Genomic DNA, 16,094 nt, shown 5'->3' on the forward strand with positions numbered 1-16,094 from the left:
CGCTCCCACCCAGTCACTCCAGTCTGTCTGCACCTGCCACGCTACCCAAGGTGGAGCCGCGACGTTACCCACACCCGGGTCGAGACAGAGAGACAGTCCTGGAGGCGCTTCACGTGGCACCTGCATCATCTCGAAGATATGATGTTGCTCCCCGTATTTGGGCATTTCCACCGGGATGCGATGGGGGGCTGTAGTAGCATCCATGTTGCCGACGGTAGCAGAATAGCCTTAGCAACTTGCCCGTCGCTAGGGACGCGAACGTGCCGCCTAGTGCGTCATCAAGCCCAGACCGCCACGCCACTCCTACTTCCCCCGATCCCCCCCTTCCCCAGGTTTGACTGAAGCTTCGGATGGTTGCCGCTCCACCCGGGCCTCGAGCCCCTGAGAACCGATCTGGACCCGCTTCCATTGGCTGGCATCCATTCCCTGTGTTCGCCTGCCCCGCCTCTCTTCCATTCTTCCGAGCGTTCCCCCTCTGCGTGCAGTCTGACACCCCGCGCCCCTTTAATTCCTCTGGCTAGGGCGCTTTTGTCTAGGCAGCTGACCCCTTGCTTCCCCCAGGTCTGGATAAGGAATGTCCAGCGCTGCCGAAGCGCCCCTGTACAATGCAGGAAAAGCGCGCCGGATCTGGCCATCAGGAGACTTAGTGGAATTCTGTCCTTGCAATTCTGCCTTCATGGAAACTCAGCTAAATTCCTTTCCCTCTCTGGGTCGAGATTTCCCCATCTGTAAAAGGAGATTGCAATAGATGCAATCCTCCCAGAATGATCTTGAGCAAGTCATTTCCCTTCTGGGCCTCTGATTAAATTAAATACAAGACGGACTCCAAGGTCCAGCTAGCTCTAACATTTTGAACTAGGTATTTAAATCCTGCGTTAGTGGCAGCTCAAAGCTCAGAATGGTTCTCCTTTTGGGAGGGCTCCCGGCAGAAAGGAACTCCCATACATTTCACGGAGGGACAGAACTGGATGGAAACTCTGAGAACATTTAGTCTAATTGTCTCGTTTAAAGTGAAACCCTGAAAGGCTTGCTCAGATTCACACAGGAAATCCGCGGCAGAACTGAACCAGAAACCACGTCTCTTGATTTTTATCCCATTGTTGGTTCCACTCAAGCTGCAGAGCCACCTCCGGAAAAACTACGATTCCGCAGCCCCTCCGTTTGCTCGAAGGGAGAGACTACACCCAAGTTCAGAAACAGGATCTAGCAGTAGGGTTGCTTAGAGGGAAGGGATTACCTCGTGACCCAATTGCCATGGTACCTACAGTAACAATAGCCCTGTAGCCCCGCCCTCTTCCAGCCTCAGGCTTCCCCTCCCTCTTTCCCCTCTCCCCCCTCCCGCCCCGGGCAGTGCCCGGGGCCCACCAGCACAGTTGGGGTCGCAGCAGCTCTCCTGACTCCAGGCAGTTGGCCGCAATTTCTGGACATGAAAGGTTAATGAAAATAACTGGGGATGGGTTTACAGCTGAGGAGGGCAAGGGCTAGCCTAAGTTTGCCTTATTACTTGAAGACTAAGTTGGCCGGGAGTAGAGGATCAATGAGGAGGGGTGGGGGTGCAGATATATGAGATGTCCCCGACTGGCTACCAAACTTTCCTAACCGGAAGCAGGAAAAAAATGGCCCGTAGCTAGAAACCAGAATATATGGTTCCCATGAGTGCTTCCACCATTGGTTTCTGAGTTCCCGACTTTGGGCAAATCAGTTTCCCAATCTATTAGAACGAGGAGGTTGGATTTGATATTCTGGTCTCTCAGAACGTTTCCTTCCAAATTTTATGAGAAGTTACCCTGTTCTGGGGAATCAGGCATCAGATTGAATGTGCCCCCTTTAAGCCTGGGGAGACACTTTGCCGGGAATTAGAATCTCTCTAAACAGTCTTTGTGAGATAGCCATCTGACTCAATATTCTGGGCTGAGGTTGAAATCTTGGGGTTTTTTAGGTGACAATGCTTTCTTCCTGCAAAATTAGGCTCCATTCGTGGATTTCTTGGATTTTGCAAATGGCAATGAAACTGCTGAGCTTGATTCCCCCAAGGGTCTCCATAGGGTCTAGAGTTACCCTGTGCCAATTCCAAAGCAGTTTCCCCCAAAGTATTCTTTTTATAGTAATTAGGACAATTCTTTCATTATTATTCTACAGACCAGCATTTCCCATACTGTTCCCTGAGGAAATCTTGGAATCAATAAATGTTTTGTGGGAAAAGTTTGATATTGGTAGAGTGCTGTTTCCCTCTCCCCCAACCACATTTTTAAATGAAAAGCAGTATATAATGGAATTCCATGTGTATCAGGCAAATTTTCTGTAAGAAAATGTTTTCTGCATGTTATATGGCCTCTATTTTGTTCTAAACTCTTCACTTTTCCCTTCAGGGAAGGGGAGAAGGGGGGATTCCTGGCACATACAAAACTGCACTCCTCTTTCCCTACTCCATTTATTTAGTTTGCAATTTCTGGTGCTTCGGGCGGTGTCATTTATGCCCCTACTTCTGAAAAATTCAAATCCTTCCTGTCACTCCTTCTGCTCTGTTTATTAGAAACCCACATATCGTATGTACATAATTCCTTGAGAGGTTGAAATCTTGTCAACCAAACTGTAACCAATGAGTCTTAGTCAGCAAAGATGTTTTATAGATAGCCTACTGTGTGCAAGACAGAGTGAACACTTTTGAAAAAATCAGAGAATCAGATTTAATTCCATCCTTGAACTTTAGTCCTGTAACCTGGATTTAGGGTTTCCAGTATCCCAAGAAAAACTTTCTACTACAAACCAAATCATGAAGCCAATGCTAACCCATGAACTGGGAGACCTGGAAACTCATTTCATTTCAGAGTTGTGCTAGTGAATGTATATCTATTATGTTTTCTTTTAAACAAAAATTATTCAAGGAATTGACTTGTTTTAAGAGTATGTCATCTGTTTTGAGTATTGTCTAACCAATGCAAAGGACACTCACTAATGTTACAAATTGCTGAGCTGTCAGGGAGTTAACTTCTTAACACTATAGCACAAAGTGAATTATCTCCAGTTTTGGAGCAAAGAATTTTCATTAAGAGCAGTAGGGTTGGTGTAAGTGTAAGGAAGTTAGGGTTTTTAGGATTGTTTTCTGGGGGAGGGGGGGCTTGTGTGTGTGTGTGTGTGTGTGTGTGTGTGATTGTTGCAGTATTTTTTGTTTTGTTTTGTTTTTTGTCTAGATATGGTTTTAGAAGACTTTATTGAAGGTTCTTTAAACCAATACTTGCCACTCCCAGCATTCAGACAAAACATAAAAAAGATAACCCTTCTGCCAATTCCCCATATAGCAAATAAATCACTTACCCTCTTTAAGTTCCAGTTTTCCCATTCATAAAATAACAAGTTTGAATTGGGTGTCCTCTAAGCTCCTTTCCAAATGTGACTAGCAGGGGGGGGGGGGGGGGGTTGTTTTTGTTTGCTTGTTTGTTTTTGGAGGGATCCTGGTCCTGGTAAGACTTAAGGGAGACTGTTGACTTTTTAGGTTATCAGGGTTTTTTTTATATTCAGTTTGTCTCTAAAGCTCTTTGCAGCCCTAAAATACCATGATTATTTCTCTAGTAAACTGTTTTCTTAAAGTGTACCTAACTTTGTAGGTTCATCAAATACAAATTAAGAGAAAAAGGGGAGGGAGAAGATGCTATTGCCATCACCACGACCTATTCTTGAACAAAGAACAAAAGAAAACCTGAAATTTGCACCGGAGAGGTTCACTTCTCTCCCTGGACATTTCTGAAATGGCTTGCCTTTCTCCTCGTTTATTTTAGGCCGTAGGCACTTTTCATACCATTATTTAATCTTCTTTTTCAGCCTTGAAAAATACAAATCAATTAAAGCCTAAAACCTATTGGGTAATCATTTTTTCCTCACTCACTTCTCCCCACACATCCTGCACTTTGTGACTTTCATCCATACTAATTTGGTTGCAAGTGACTCTTGTACAAGGAGATATCACTTTGGATAGCTTATTACAGCTGCTCTCTTGACATGGATTCTGTGTGCATGTCACAAGTCACTAGGATCAAGAGCAGAGGCAGCTTCCCTCTCTAGGGTGTCTGGAACCACTACACAAGATGGCTTTTGTATCCCAATAGAATTTGGCATCCAAAGGGGAACACTGTTGGGACCTAAACTCTCTATTGGTAGTCAAAACTGACCTCATCTCTTTTAGAGCTGGGCATTCACAGGCACAACAAAAGTCAATTCCTGCCATAGCTACCATGGGCGGGATTAGGGGTGGGAGTAAGTTTCATGGACTGCTAGAGAAAGGGACAAATCTACTTAGGTACAGAAGAAACTATATGTATATTCCATGGCCTGTCTGCAGCCAACTAAAGGACCAACAAGACATTCTCTCTCTCCATACTTCTGCATTCTGTCCATCTGATCCCAGAGATAGATTTAGGTAACTTCTCAATCTTACCACTATTTCTGGGATCCGATTGTACCATTTACAGAGTAAGTTCATATGCACAGAAATGCTTACCTTCCTTTAACACACATTAAGGGCTTAATATATTGCCACAGTTAGGGTTGAGAAGATAGGTTCTCAAGCAGTTATAATTTAGCCAGGAAGACAAGATAGGTGCAAATGAATGGAATACAAAATAAAATATGCAGGTAATAAAGTCTGAAATGTTAAAAATGCAGGTTAAGTGTTTCCTTATTGTTTCCGCACACATTTACACATACACACACACATACCCACCCACAGTTTTTTGCCAAAATCAATGAGTTCTTAGTGGTGGAAACCTTTAATTCAGAAGCTCTTTAACTAAGTCTTAGAAAGTTAGAATAGGAAAAGAACTAAGAAGTCAAAAGTCACATATTCTACATCTAGTTATATATGTAAAAAAGAACCTAGTTCCAAGTTTTTTGGACTATAAGGCCTGGTGTCAATCTACTACACAGAACTGCCTGTCAGATGAGATCTTTCTGCTTCCCTCCACATGCCCTATTCTTTCACTCAAGCCGTTCCCTTCATATCATTATTGTTATTAAGTCATTTAAATATGGTCCAACTCTTCTTCAGCAGCACATTTGGCATTTTCTTGGCAAAGATATTGGAATGCATTATTTCCTTCTCTAGCTCATTTTACAGATGAGGAACTGAGATAAATAGGGTAAGTGATTTACTTACCCAGGGTCACACAACTGGTAAGTTCCTGAAGTTGGATTTTAATTCACAAAGATGAATCCTCCTGATTCCAAGGCCAGTGGTCTATCTACTGTACAAGCTAACTGCCTCTATATCAACCCTAACCAAATTTTATTAACACCCATGGAAAATCTTTTTTTCTCAATGATCCTAAACTAAATAACTAAAATATTTTTCTTCTTCATTTGGTATTTACTTCCTTCCATCTCCTCTTCTTTACTTTTTCTGTATTTTTTATTGTTTCTATTTTATAAGAGCTTTATAATCCCCTCTAGGTCAAGGTCTGAATTTTACTTCTCTATAAAATATAGCCTTGTGAATGGCAAGTATTCAAAAAATGTCTATTGATTGATTTTCCTAGTCAGTTAGTCCTTTAATCAGAGGCCTTATCTTGTTCCTTCCCTATTTTCTCTAGTTCCGAGATTAGGAAAGAGGGCAAGGCCTAGAGAAAGTCCATTCTCCTTTTTTCTTATATCCTTCTAACCCCAAAATAGGTCTTCATTGCACTTCTCACCAATCTTCCCTGTCTCATTCCTAACCTCAACCCAAGCCCCATTCTTCCCAACATACACACTTAACCTGCTATTAGAACATCAGTAGTTAAAATAGCTTCTTTCTTGATCTGGAAACACTGAAGTTGCCCTTGTATCCACCAATCACAACCACAGTCATCCACTTAACATCGAGTTGGACGTTAACCTGAAGTCTACATCTTCCCCCTGTCCCCAAACTCTAGAGAAAGTTAGCACCTGTGGCTAACTGAATAGATATTTTCCCCCAGGCAACTTGAAAATTTCATAGTCGATGGATTACTATATTATCTTTACAGTAGATGCAATAGTCCCTCTGAAGTTTCTTTGTTCCTTTATTATATATAGCCTCATAGGCTTACTGCTACTAAGATTGCCCTGGCTCTTCTCTCTTGGGGACAGGACTAAACTAAAAGGGCCTCTTTTTATTTCTTCTGCATTCTATACTTTACCAACAACCTGTCAGCTTTCCTCAGAGGTAGCCTTATTTGGAGAGGATGACCCTCATTGATGTCTTTGCTTTTTGGAGGAAGAAGATGGAATTGGGAACTGAGAAAGGTGAATAGGGTTTAGGAAAGCTACTGAGGGGAATAGCAACAGGTAACTCAAGCCATAGATAAATGATAGGATTGATAAGCAACGAAGGTGTCCCAGAAAGTGGCCAAATGAGAAATCAAAGACTAAAATAAAAGACAATTTGGTATCAGAAGCCCTGAGATCCAATCTCAGCTCTACTGTATACTAGATATGACCCTTGTTTGAACCACAGTTTTCATTTCATTGGTCGTTTTCCTTTTATATAAAATAAACTAGATTATTCCTAAGGTACTTTCCAGCTAAATATTTAATGTTCTAGAGCCCTTCTAACACTCTGAACTTCTAACTCTAATGTTTTAAAGTCTATGCTAGAATACTATAAAAATGTTTTTCATTCTTCCTTCTTATGCAAACAGTTCCACAATTCATAAAGCCCTCTCTCAGTCAATCCTTCAACAATTGACAAGCTTTTATTTAGGGACTGTCAGACAATGTGCTAATAGAACTACAAAAGCAGGCAAAAAAAAAAAAAAAAATTAGTCCCTGCTCTTAAGGAGCATCCAAGCTAATGGGCAAGACAACATGCAAGACAACAGTACACAAAACTAAAATAAATAGAAATAAAAAACATCAACAGAAAGAAAACACTGGCATTAAGGGTGAACATGAAAAGCTTTTTTATAGAAGGTAGGATTTTAGCGGATCAAATTGAAGGAAGCTGGATGGAAGCCAGGGAGGTCAGAAGATAAAGATGAGGAGGGAGGATATTCCAGACCTGGGGGGCAACTAGGGAAAAGGCACCAAGTCAAAAGATGGAGTGTTGTTGGTGTTGAGGAGCACAGCAGCAAAGGATCCCAATGTCACTGGACTGCAAAATATGGAGGAGTCAGGGGAGGGAAGAAAGGGATAGGAAAACTAGAATGGTAGGAGCTGGGCAGGTTATAAAGGAAAGGATTTGAATGTCAGATGATTTTGTACTGGTTCCTGGAGGCAATAGGGAGCCACTACAATACATTGAAGGGGGAGGAAAGAAAAACTGAACACACACAACTAACATTCATTTCTTCATACAAACAGAAAGTCTAGATACATGTGTGTATAATATATGGCAAGGTAGTCTGTTACTATGTAGGCAGTAAATCCCATGACAGCAGGAATCAAGTTAGCTAATCTTTGTTTTTTCCTTCTATGCTATAACCTAGTTCTTTCTAGAGTAGATGCTTAAGACATGTTTACCAAATGGGTGCATGAATTTTTAAGAGGTTCAATTTAGATTCTACTTGCTGTAATCCCCAGAGACTATTCCACAAATCTGAAGTAATGCCTTGGGCCTTTGACATTCAGAATTCAGGATTCTCCCAGAAAAGAAAGTGTGAGATGATTTTTCTCTTTGCTTTTGAGCTCATGTCAGGAAAATGTCTGTCATGTGAATTCAGGCCTCTAGCCAATAGAGGACTCACCCCTTTTTTCCCTGTTCATCCCTTAGGATTTTAAGACTTCTTAAATGACCATCAAATACAATGAACGAGGTGAAAGAATTTCTCAGGAACATCGAACAGAGTTACAAACTTTTCCAGCAACAGCAGTTCACTTTTATTGCCGCCTTGGAACACTGCCGGGAGAATGCTCACGACAAAATCAGACCCATCTCGAGCATTAGTCAGGTATTTGGGGGGGATAGGGGAAGAATGTCTCTTCTAGACAATGATAGGAGTGGGCAGGAGGTAATAAGAGGAGAGAAGAGGTCGGAGAACAGCATCAGATTCTAAAGAGTAGGGGCAGTGTGTTCTGCTAGCTTGAGGAACTGGAATCCGGAGAAATCTTGACAAGAAGTCCTAAGAGCAAGGTGTTCTTAGAACCCTTGGCCAATGAGATGTTTGCTAGAACCTCATCCTGCAGATGAACCTTCTACAGTGAGCAGAAGGAAGGAATTTAGGGATTGATTTAGGGAGAAGAGACTGGTGGGCTGATTCTGCAATTTCAAATCAGGAAGGCAGCCCTGTTATGGTATAGTGAAAAGAACAACATAATTGTAGTCTGAGGACCTAGGATCAAATTCTCTCTTTGCCATGTTACCTTGGAAAAGTAATTTTCCTTTTCTGGACCTCAGTTCTAGCATTTCATTTGTAAGCTTTACAAAGGGGTTGAACTTGATTGTTTCTAAGATCTTTTGTAGTTCTAGATCCTATGGACTCTAGATCACAAGAGATCTCTGGGTTTAGAAACAAAGGGTAAGGAAGGCTCCCTATTTCTTAGTTCCTGTTTAGGATCATCTGTTAAAATCCAATCAATGCTCAAACTTGTACCCAACTGACTTAGCATTCACAAGGGCCTGGACTTCAGATAGGCAATAGCTAGAAGTGTTCTTAGAAGTAAAGTTTGGTTCAACCTGACAAAACCCCTACCTTTCTTAAACAGAATGAAGTGTTTGGCAAACAAAGTTCTTCCTACTCACCAGACGTACACACCTGGATACCAACCACCTTTCCCAGTAGTTATAAGGGACTGGTTTATTTTTCCTCCTCTCACCACCCCACCCTCCATTCCTATAGGTTGGGATGTGCAGGTACCTGCCCCAACAGGCTATAGAGTCTTATTGCTTAATTTTCAGGGAAAGTATTTAAAAACCGCAGTGGCAAACACTACAAATCAGAGTTTATTGTTTTGTTGATTGTTTAGCAGTGGGGAAAATGTTAACAACGCAGATGAAATTTTAAAGTAAAGATCCCCACCCTCATTCCCACTCCTAGTTTGGTGTTAATCTTTAACCTCCACAGTAGCTATAGGTATGGCTACTTCTTTGTGTTACTACTCCCAGCCCCAAGGCATACTTAGAGCAGACTAGGATTGGGGTGACCAGTCCTAGATTTTGTTCCACTCAAAAAGTAAAATCAGAAGTTTTGCAAAGGTGAATGTTGAAAACAATCTTTACATATATTTGGAAAAATAAGATACTATTGGAAAAAAAAAAAAAAAAACACCCCCACAAAAAACCAGAAATAAGAATGATCTGAGGGGGAAACAGCTTTCTGTTAGAACAAAAGGCAATTGCTAGATTTTAGACTAAATTTTAAAGGGAGGACTTGTTGGGCATAAGGGTTGCTTAAAGGACTTTGGGTCATCACTCATTCTAGAGATGAGCAAGAATAGGAAGGGACTCTTGTGATTGTGGAAAGGTGAGAGGAAGAGCAGACTTGTCAGGTGAAAGGAGGCTAGATTGCTTAAACCGGGTTCTTTTTCAATCAGGAGGAAATGCTGGAGTCAGCTCCAACAGCTTAGATGATGTTACATTTTCAGTGTGAGCATTTATATCACATGCTAAAAATCAGGGCTTATTCATTGTTTGTTTAGACTGGAGAAATTGATGGACAATATGTTAATAAATACAAATCAAATTTCAAAGTATGTAGCATTTAACTTATTAAACATTTACCAGGACATTCCTGCTTCCAACCCTAAACTCTATCCATCTTTGCACACACTTCTATTTCCCCCTTTGACACAGTTTTCTGACCCGAGTAGCTATTTTATAAATATTGAATCTCATGTTGGTTACAAGCTGCTGAGTTCAATCATCTGAAAACTTAATGATCTTCAGCAAATTTTCATAACCAAGAAATTATTGTCATCCAATATTACTGTTCAGTAACGAGAGAGTGAAAGTGTTCTTGAATTTCTAAAGAGGGGAAAAAAGACAATTTCCCCCATTCTAACTTAAAAACACAAAACCTTTATTGTTTGAAGTTCTTGTTGCTGTTTTCCTGGAGAGAATGCCATTCATACCAAAATGATATTTCTTACTTTAAAACATCTGGAAAACTTTGGAATTGCAGATTACAATCTGATCATGTACTGCAAAAAAGGTTTGAAAATCCAGATTTGTGGCATAAATTGAAATCCTAGCTTAGATTTAAAGAAAAACTATCTCCTTTCTAGCCTCTTAAACCCTCATGGATAATAACTGTGTCAACTTTTGGAGTCCCTGGTTCTTTGTTAAATTTCAACACTACCTCACCACTGGCCTAACTTGGTGGTTCTCAAAGTGTAACCAATCTGATGGAACAATTCCCATAGCACTCATGATCATAATAACATAACACCCATACGTTATTTTGGCCCCAAATAACTATTTGCTTTGGATATTAGAGGTAGGTAGGTACACATTGGATGGGAGAGTGGACTAGGATTTGCAAAGAACTGAGTTCAAATACTGTTTCAGCTGTGTGGAAGTGGCCATGTTATTTAATCTCTCATTCTCAGTTTTCTCAGCTGTAAAATGGAAATAATAAGAGCACCTACTTCCAAAAAGGTGCAACAACAATCCTTGTTGTTAGAATTAAATGAGAGAACATTATAAAGCCTTTTGCAAACTTTTAAATATTATATAAATCATAGCTATTATAACTATTTTAAGAAAAACTTCTCAACTAAAGCAGAATCATTCACTAACAGAGTAGAGGTTTGATCACAGAATTTAGAGGTAAAAGCACCTTGAAGATCATCTTGCTCAGTCCTCATATTTTACAGATATAGAAACTATGACCTAGGAAAATTAAGTGACTTGCTGACTAGTCACTCAATTACTCAATCATAAGGACTCAAACCAAGTTCTCTGACTCCAAAAGCAATGTTTTTTATATTAAGCCACAAAAGGGTTTGAGTCAAAATGTTGGTTCCAAAATTTGAGCCTTCCAAACTGAAGAAGTTTGGGCTGGAAAAATATCAGTTGGGCTCTTTCTGGGTAGCCCCAAATGGGATATGGATATGGGGAAGAAGGTGTCAATGGATGGGTACACCACTGACTTGGGTTACATCCATATGCTGCTGCAGGTACAGAACTACATGGAACATTATTGTAACAATAGCACTGACAATCGGATCCTTCAAATGTTCCTGAAACTCTGTTCTGAGATGAGCAAGCTCTGCCAACAATTTGAGTCCCTTCATCCTGGTACCCCAGCCACCAACAACATCTTGGAAAAATGCAAAATCCTAGTCAGCCAAAGCAATGACCTGAGCAGCCTGCGGGCAAGGTAGGTCCTTCCTCATTCCCACCTCTGAAATCTTTTGGAGAGCTTCATCCTGCAGATCTACTCTTAATTCTGAGTAACACGACATTACAGTTGTTTTGAATGCTGGATTTAAGAAACTTGGATTCAAGGCTTTTCTAATTGATCTCCCTGCCTCAAGTTTCTCCCTACTCCAATCCATCTTTCACTCAACTGATATCCTAAAATACAGGTCAAGCTAAGTTGACTCCCTACTCATCTTTTGTTTGGCATTTATAGCATTGTACAACCTTGGCCTCTTCCTACCTTTCTAATCTTATATTTACTTTCCTACATGTATGTATGCTTTATTAGCTTTCTTGATGTTCTTTGCACATCATACAATATTGTTTCTGACTTTGTCCAGTACTTACTTTTCATTGGCTCTTCCTCATGTTTGGAATGCCCTTCCTCCTCCCCTCCATCTCTGGAATTGCCTTGCTTCAAAACTAAGCTCAAATCCTACCTTCTGCCACAGATTGTTAGCTCTCAAAGGTCCTGCCTATACCTTCTACACATCCCCTAGCACCTAGTACATGTTACCATTCATTTCTTCAAAAAGTGTCAACCTCATCCAGTTCACATATATCTAGACAGTGAACTGGGAAGGCAAATAATAGATAAGAGCACATAGAAACTGCTTAGGGGGCCAATTCCCTTACATATGTTGCTGTTCAGTCATTCCAATTGTGCCCAACCTTTTGTGAGACCATTTGGAGTTTTCTCTAGAGTGGTTCACCATTTTCTTCTCCAGCTCATTTCACAGAGAAGGAATTGAGATACACAGGATTAAGTGACTTGCCTAGGGTTACACAGTTCCCAAAGTTGGATTTGAACTCAGAAAGAAGTCTTCCTAACTTCAGACCCTATCACTTCAGACTCTATCCACTGTGCCACCTAGCTAGCTGCTATTTCTTAATTTAACTGAACAAACTTTCTCTTAATAAAAGTTTAGGTAACCAAAATTATAATACAAGTCATTTTCCAATTGAGAAATGGTCAAAGAGTAAGAATGGGCAGTTTTCAGATGAAGAAATTAAAGCAATCTATAGTCGCATGAAAAAATGCTCTAAATTTCACTAAAGAAATGCAAACTAAAAGAATGAGGCACTACCTCACACCTACAAGACTGGATAATATGACAGAAAAGGAAAATTATACATGATGGAAAAGATATGGGTAAACATGGAACACTAATGCATTGTTGGTGGAGTTATTAACTGATTATTCTGGGGAGTAATTTGGAACTATGCTTAAAGGGCTACAGAACTGTGCATCTCCTTTAATATAAAATCCTCCTTTGAGGTATTGCTCCTTTGAACAATATCACTACTAAGTCCATACCCCAAAATTATATTAAAAAAGGAAAAGAACCCATATGTACAAAAATATTTGTAATAGCTCTTTTAATACTGATAAAGAATTGGAAATTGAGGGGATGACTATCAATTGGGGAACAAGTTATGGTATATAAATGTTATGGAATGCTATTGTGCTATAAGAAATGATAAACTGGGAGATTTCAGAAGAACCTGCCTTACATGAATCGATGTTGAGTGAAGTGAGCAGAACCAAAGGAGCATTGAACACAGTAACAGCTATATTGTGCAATGATTTAACTATGATAGTTTTAGCTCTTTTCATCAATAACAGTTATCCAAGACAGTTCCAATAGACTCATGATGGAAAATGCCATTCACATCCAGAGAATCTGAATTCAGATCAAAGCACACTATTTTCACTTTTTTCCCCTTTCTTGTGGTTTTTCCCTTTTATTCTGATTCTTCTTTCACAACATGACTTATGTGGAAATTTGTTTAAAATGATTGTCCATGTATAAGCTATATCAGATGGTTTGCTGTCTTGGGTGGAGGGGAGAAGGCAGAAAAAGAGAAATTTTGGAATTCAAATTCTTGCAGATATGAATATTGAAAATTATATTTACATGTAATTAGAAAAACATTTAAGTAAAAAAAAAAAAAGTTAAGGTAATCTAATCCCCACCCACATCCACATCCAAACTCTTCCCAGTGAGAGGATGAGGTATATACTAGAGAGGTAAAGGTAGTCTTGGATCCAGTTTCATGCTGCTTGCCACCTCTTGGACAAGGCGCAACTGTTCAGAGTCTTTTTATTCATCTATAAAATGAGGGAGTATCATGTTTTTCTCTATTCTATAGCTAATGATGAGGTCTGTCCATTTCTACCCTGGAACCATTCTTCTCCTCCCTTAGGGTACCCAGTTATTTTCAGGCATGCTTTTTCAGATCACTCCACATCCAAATCTAAATGTAGGATCTATGGAACTTTTCCAAAAGCAAGGTTCTTTCCAACATGAATGAATTATGTAGCGTAGAATGACTCTTGATTGGCAACATCAAATGTTAATCAGAGCCCACTGCAGCAAAAGCTTGGGGCTAATTAGGAATGACTGACCCTTGCTTACTGATCTTTCTCTTTTTCCTACCCCACAGATACCCACATGATGTGGTCAACCACTTGAGCTGTGATGAGGCAAGGAATCACTATGGAGGAGTTGTGAGTCTTATCCCTATAACACTGGACTTAATGAAAGAATGGATCGCCCAGTCTGAGAAATTACCGCGTAAAGCAATTCAACACGTGAGTGACCAGGAGAGTGAACAGAAGATAGCAGGAGACAAAACTAGCTGCCACTGCGTTGCCACACAGACTTTGGCTAGCACAGAAAGAAATAGGGACCCTAAGGGAGGGAAAACTGAAGGGAAAATGATCCGTCCTCCTTGGAGGCCACCTGGTGGACCTACCCTTTAAATATTAAAGCCAAACATTTAAAAATGGATAAATTGGGGGTAGTTTCTTATTTAATATGCACTAAGTTTTCCACTTCTATTGCCCTTACCCCATTTAGTCTCTGCCATATTTTGACTTGAAAATGGGCTGGCCCAGACAGTACCTTAAGCCACTTCTCTTCCTTTTCCCTTTTCCAGTCTACAAATCAGATCACATGCCAACAGAAAAGGGTCCCAACTTAGATGAGGAATAATTAGGATAGGTGGTGTATGGATAGAGCCCAAGTCTAGGAATCGGGGGGCTTACGCTTAGTCTCGGCTTTTTGCTACTAAGCAGTTGTGTGACCTTGGGCTTCACACTCATTCTATGAATGGATTGGAAGAGCACGAGGGGATAGTATTCAGAGCAAGAATAGGGTAGCTCCACTGATTTTACTTTGTGAGCTACCTCACCTTGGTCTAAAATCCTTTCCATTCTATATAGGTGAACAAGAGAGGAGGGAGTAAAGTTTTCTCTACCTCTACTTTGACATACCTGGTGACTCATATCACTTGGGTATATCTTTAGTCCAGTCACAATCTCTTTGCCTTTGGCTATTTGCCTGTAAAATGAGGATGTTGCTTCCCTTCTCACTTTACAGGAATGTATATGATGTGTTGATTTTCAAAGTGCTTTTAGCTCTTTGGAGTGAAACTAGTAACTGAACGGGATTAGTTCTTACCTCATATCCCCTATTCCTATTCACATTAGTAGATTAATACCATTTCAGAATCATTTGTGGTCCATCATTTTTTAAGTGTGTCACTAGTATCAAGCCCTACCAATGGTGATGTCTGACTGTTGATTTTCCCTTTACAGGGGGCGACTTAGCTTCTGTACTCTTGCTTCCTCGGGGGAGACACTCAAGAATTAAAGTGCTCCACCAGCTATTTATGTGGTTGGTTTATTGGGATTTTACCCTTAGTACTCTCGAATTATGCTAAAACACTCAAGGACATCAAATTGTCATCAGATAAGCAGAAATGATTAAGCCATGCCTTTTTTGTGTAATCTAGGTCATTACTTGCCCAATTAGCATATAATTTTATTAAACTAGCCATAAATGTTAAATAGGAAAGAATCCTAACTTCAGGTTACCTAGGATAAAAAAAAAAGGGGGGGGAATCATTTTTTAAATAAAAGTCTTAATTTTAAACAGTAGGATTACTGAGGGAGAGGGGAAGTTAAGGGGATAGGAAGTGGGAAAGATGAAGATTAGATATAAACATACCTATGTCTGACATTATTTTAAGATGCAGAATTTGCTGAGATCAAAGAATCTTTATCATATGTCTTACATAAAATTTCAATTTTGAGATGCCATTGTTAAGGTGGTAATGGCATATAAGTAACTTCATATACCTGGGGAAAAGAAGTCCAAAATAGTAACAAAGACAGGAGTTGCTTAGAAAGTTAAGACTTTCAGTTGTCTAATGGACTACACACTTGAGTTAATAGAATTTTGGTTAACATGTTATAAAACATAAATCAATTCCTCCATAATTTCTGAGATTCATAAAACAAGCAAGGCTTCTGAAAGTGATGACCAACTAGTTCTTCCTACAATAACAAGCCACAAATGCTGCATATTTTTCTAATATCCATGAGAAGTTCATAACTTTTGGACAGAAGTTTGACAGTCCTGATAATTTTCAACTAATTGTCTACTATTGATAGTGTTTGCACTTAAGTTATTTATTCTTGTCTACTCCCTTTTTGGTCATAATTAGGAGGTATGATGCAGGCACATCTCAAGTCTCTTTTTTTATAAATTCAAAAAAACACTTATTAAACATCTGTGTGTGAAACCTTGGTCTAAGAATTAGGTGTTAGCAATTAAACCCCCAACCTTAGACTTGATAACATTCTGACCTTAGTCAAATTTTCAATCTAGACTGGTGGTTAAATCAACTAAAACTGATTTTGTATGTTGAGAACTAAAATTCTTATTGTTTGATTATTTAAAAACTATAACCTTTACCCTCATATTTCCTACAAAAG

The 16,094-nt window shown here is 39.8% G+C and overlaps 2 protein-coding genes across 7 annotated transcripts in view; one reads left to right on the plus strand and one right to left on the minus strand.

Annotated features, from left to right (window-relative positions):
* Positions 1 to 344, minus strand: part of AK8 (adenylate kinase 8) — a 151,768-nt gene extending 151,424 nt beyond the window's left edge. The window contains exon 1 of one of the 5 annotated variants that reach the window (XM_074293984.1): positions 121 to 344. In XM_074293984.1, coding sequence (XP_074150085.1) covers positions 121 to 204 — 84 coding nt within the window. In that variant the 5' untranslated portion in view covers positions 205 to 344. Of the gene's footprint in view, positions 1 to 9 lie in introns of all 5 variants that reach the window. The other 4 variants (XM_074293980.1, XM_074293979.1, XM_074293982.1 and 1 more) reach the window with 4 other exon arrangements.
* Positions 273 to 14,983, plus strand: SPACA9 (sperm acrosome associated 9). Of its 2 annotated transcripts, XM_074293989.1 has the most exons (5): positions 1,312 to 1,433; positions 7,721 to 7,898; positions 11,065 to 11,267; positions 13,757 to 13,904; positions 14,913 to 14,983. In XM_074293989.1, exons 2-5 carry the CDS (start codon positions 7,755 to 7,757, stop codon positions 14,922 to 14,924), a joined length of 507 nt encoding a protein of 168 aa, XP_074150090.1. In that variant the 5' UTR covers positions 1,312 to 1,433; positions 7,721 to 7,754; the 3' UTR covers positions 14,925 to 14,983. The 2 variants fall into 2 exon arrangements, with proteins under 2 accessions (XP_074150089.1, XP_074150090.1); XM_074293988.1 differs by lacking the exon at positions 14,913 to 14,983 and having other exon boundaries at positions 273 to 1,433; positions 13,757 to 14,107.
* The last annotated feature ends 1,111 nt before the right edge of the window (positions 14,984 to 16,094 follow it).

Source organism: Sminthopsis crassicaudata, chromosome 2 (assembly GCF_048593235.1).
Source record: "Sminthopsis crassicaudata isolate SCR6 chromosome 2, ASM4859323v1, whole genome shotgun sequence".
Taxonomy (NCBI): Eukaryota; Metazoa; Chordata; class Mammalia; order Dasyuromorphia; family Dasyuridae; genus Sminthopsis; species Sminthopsis crassicaudata.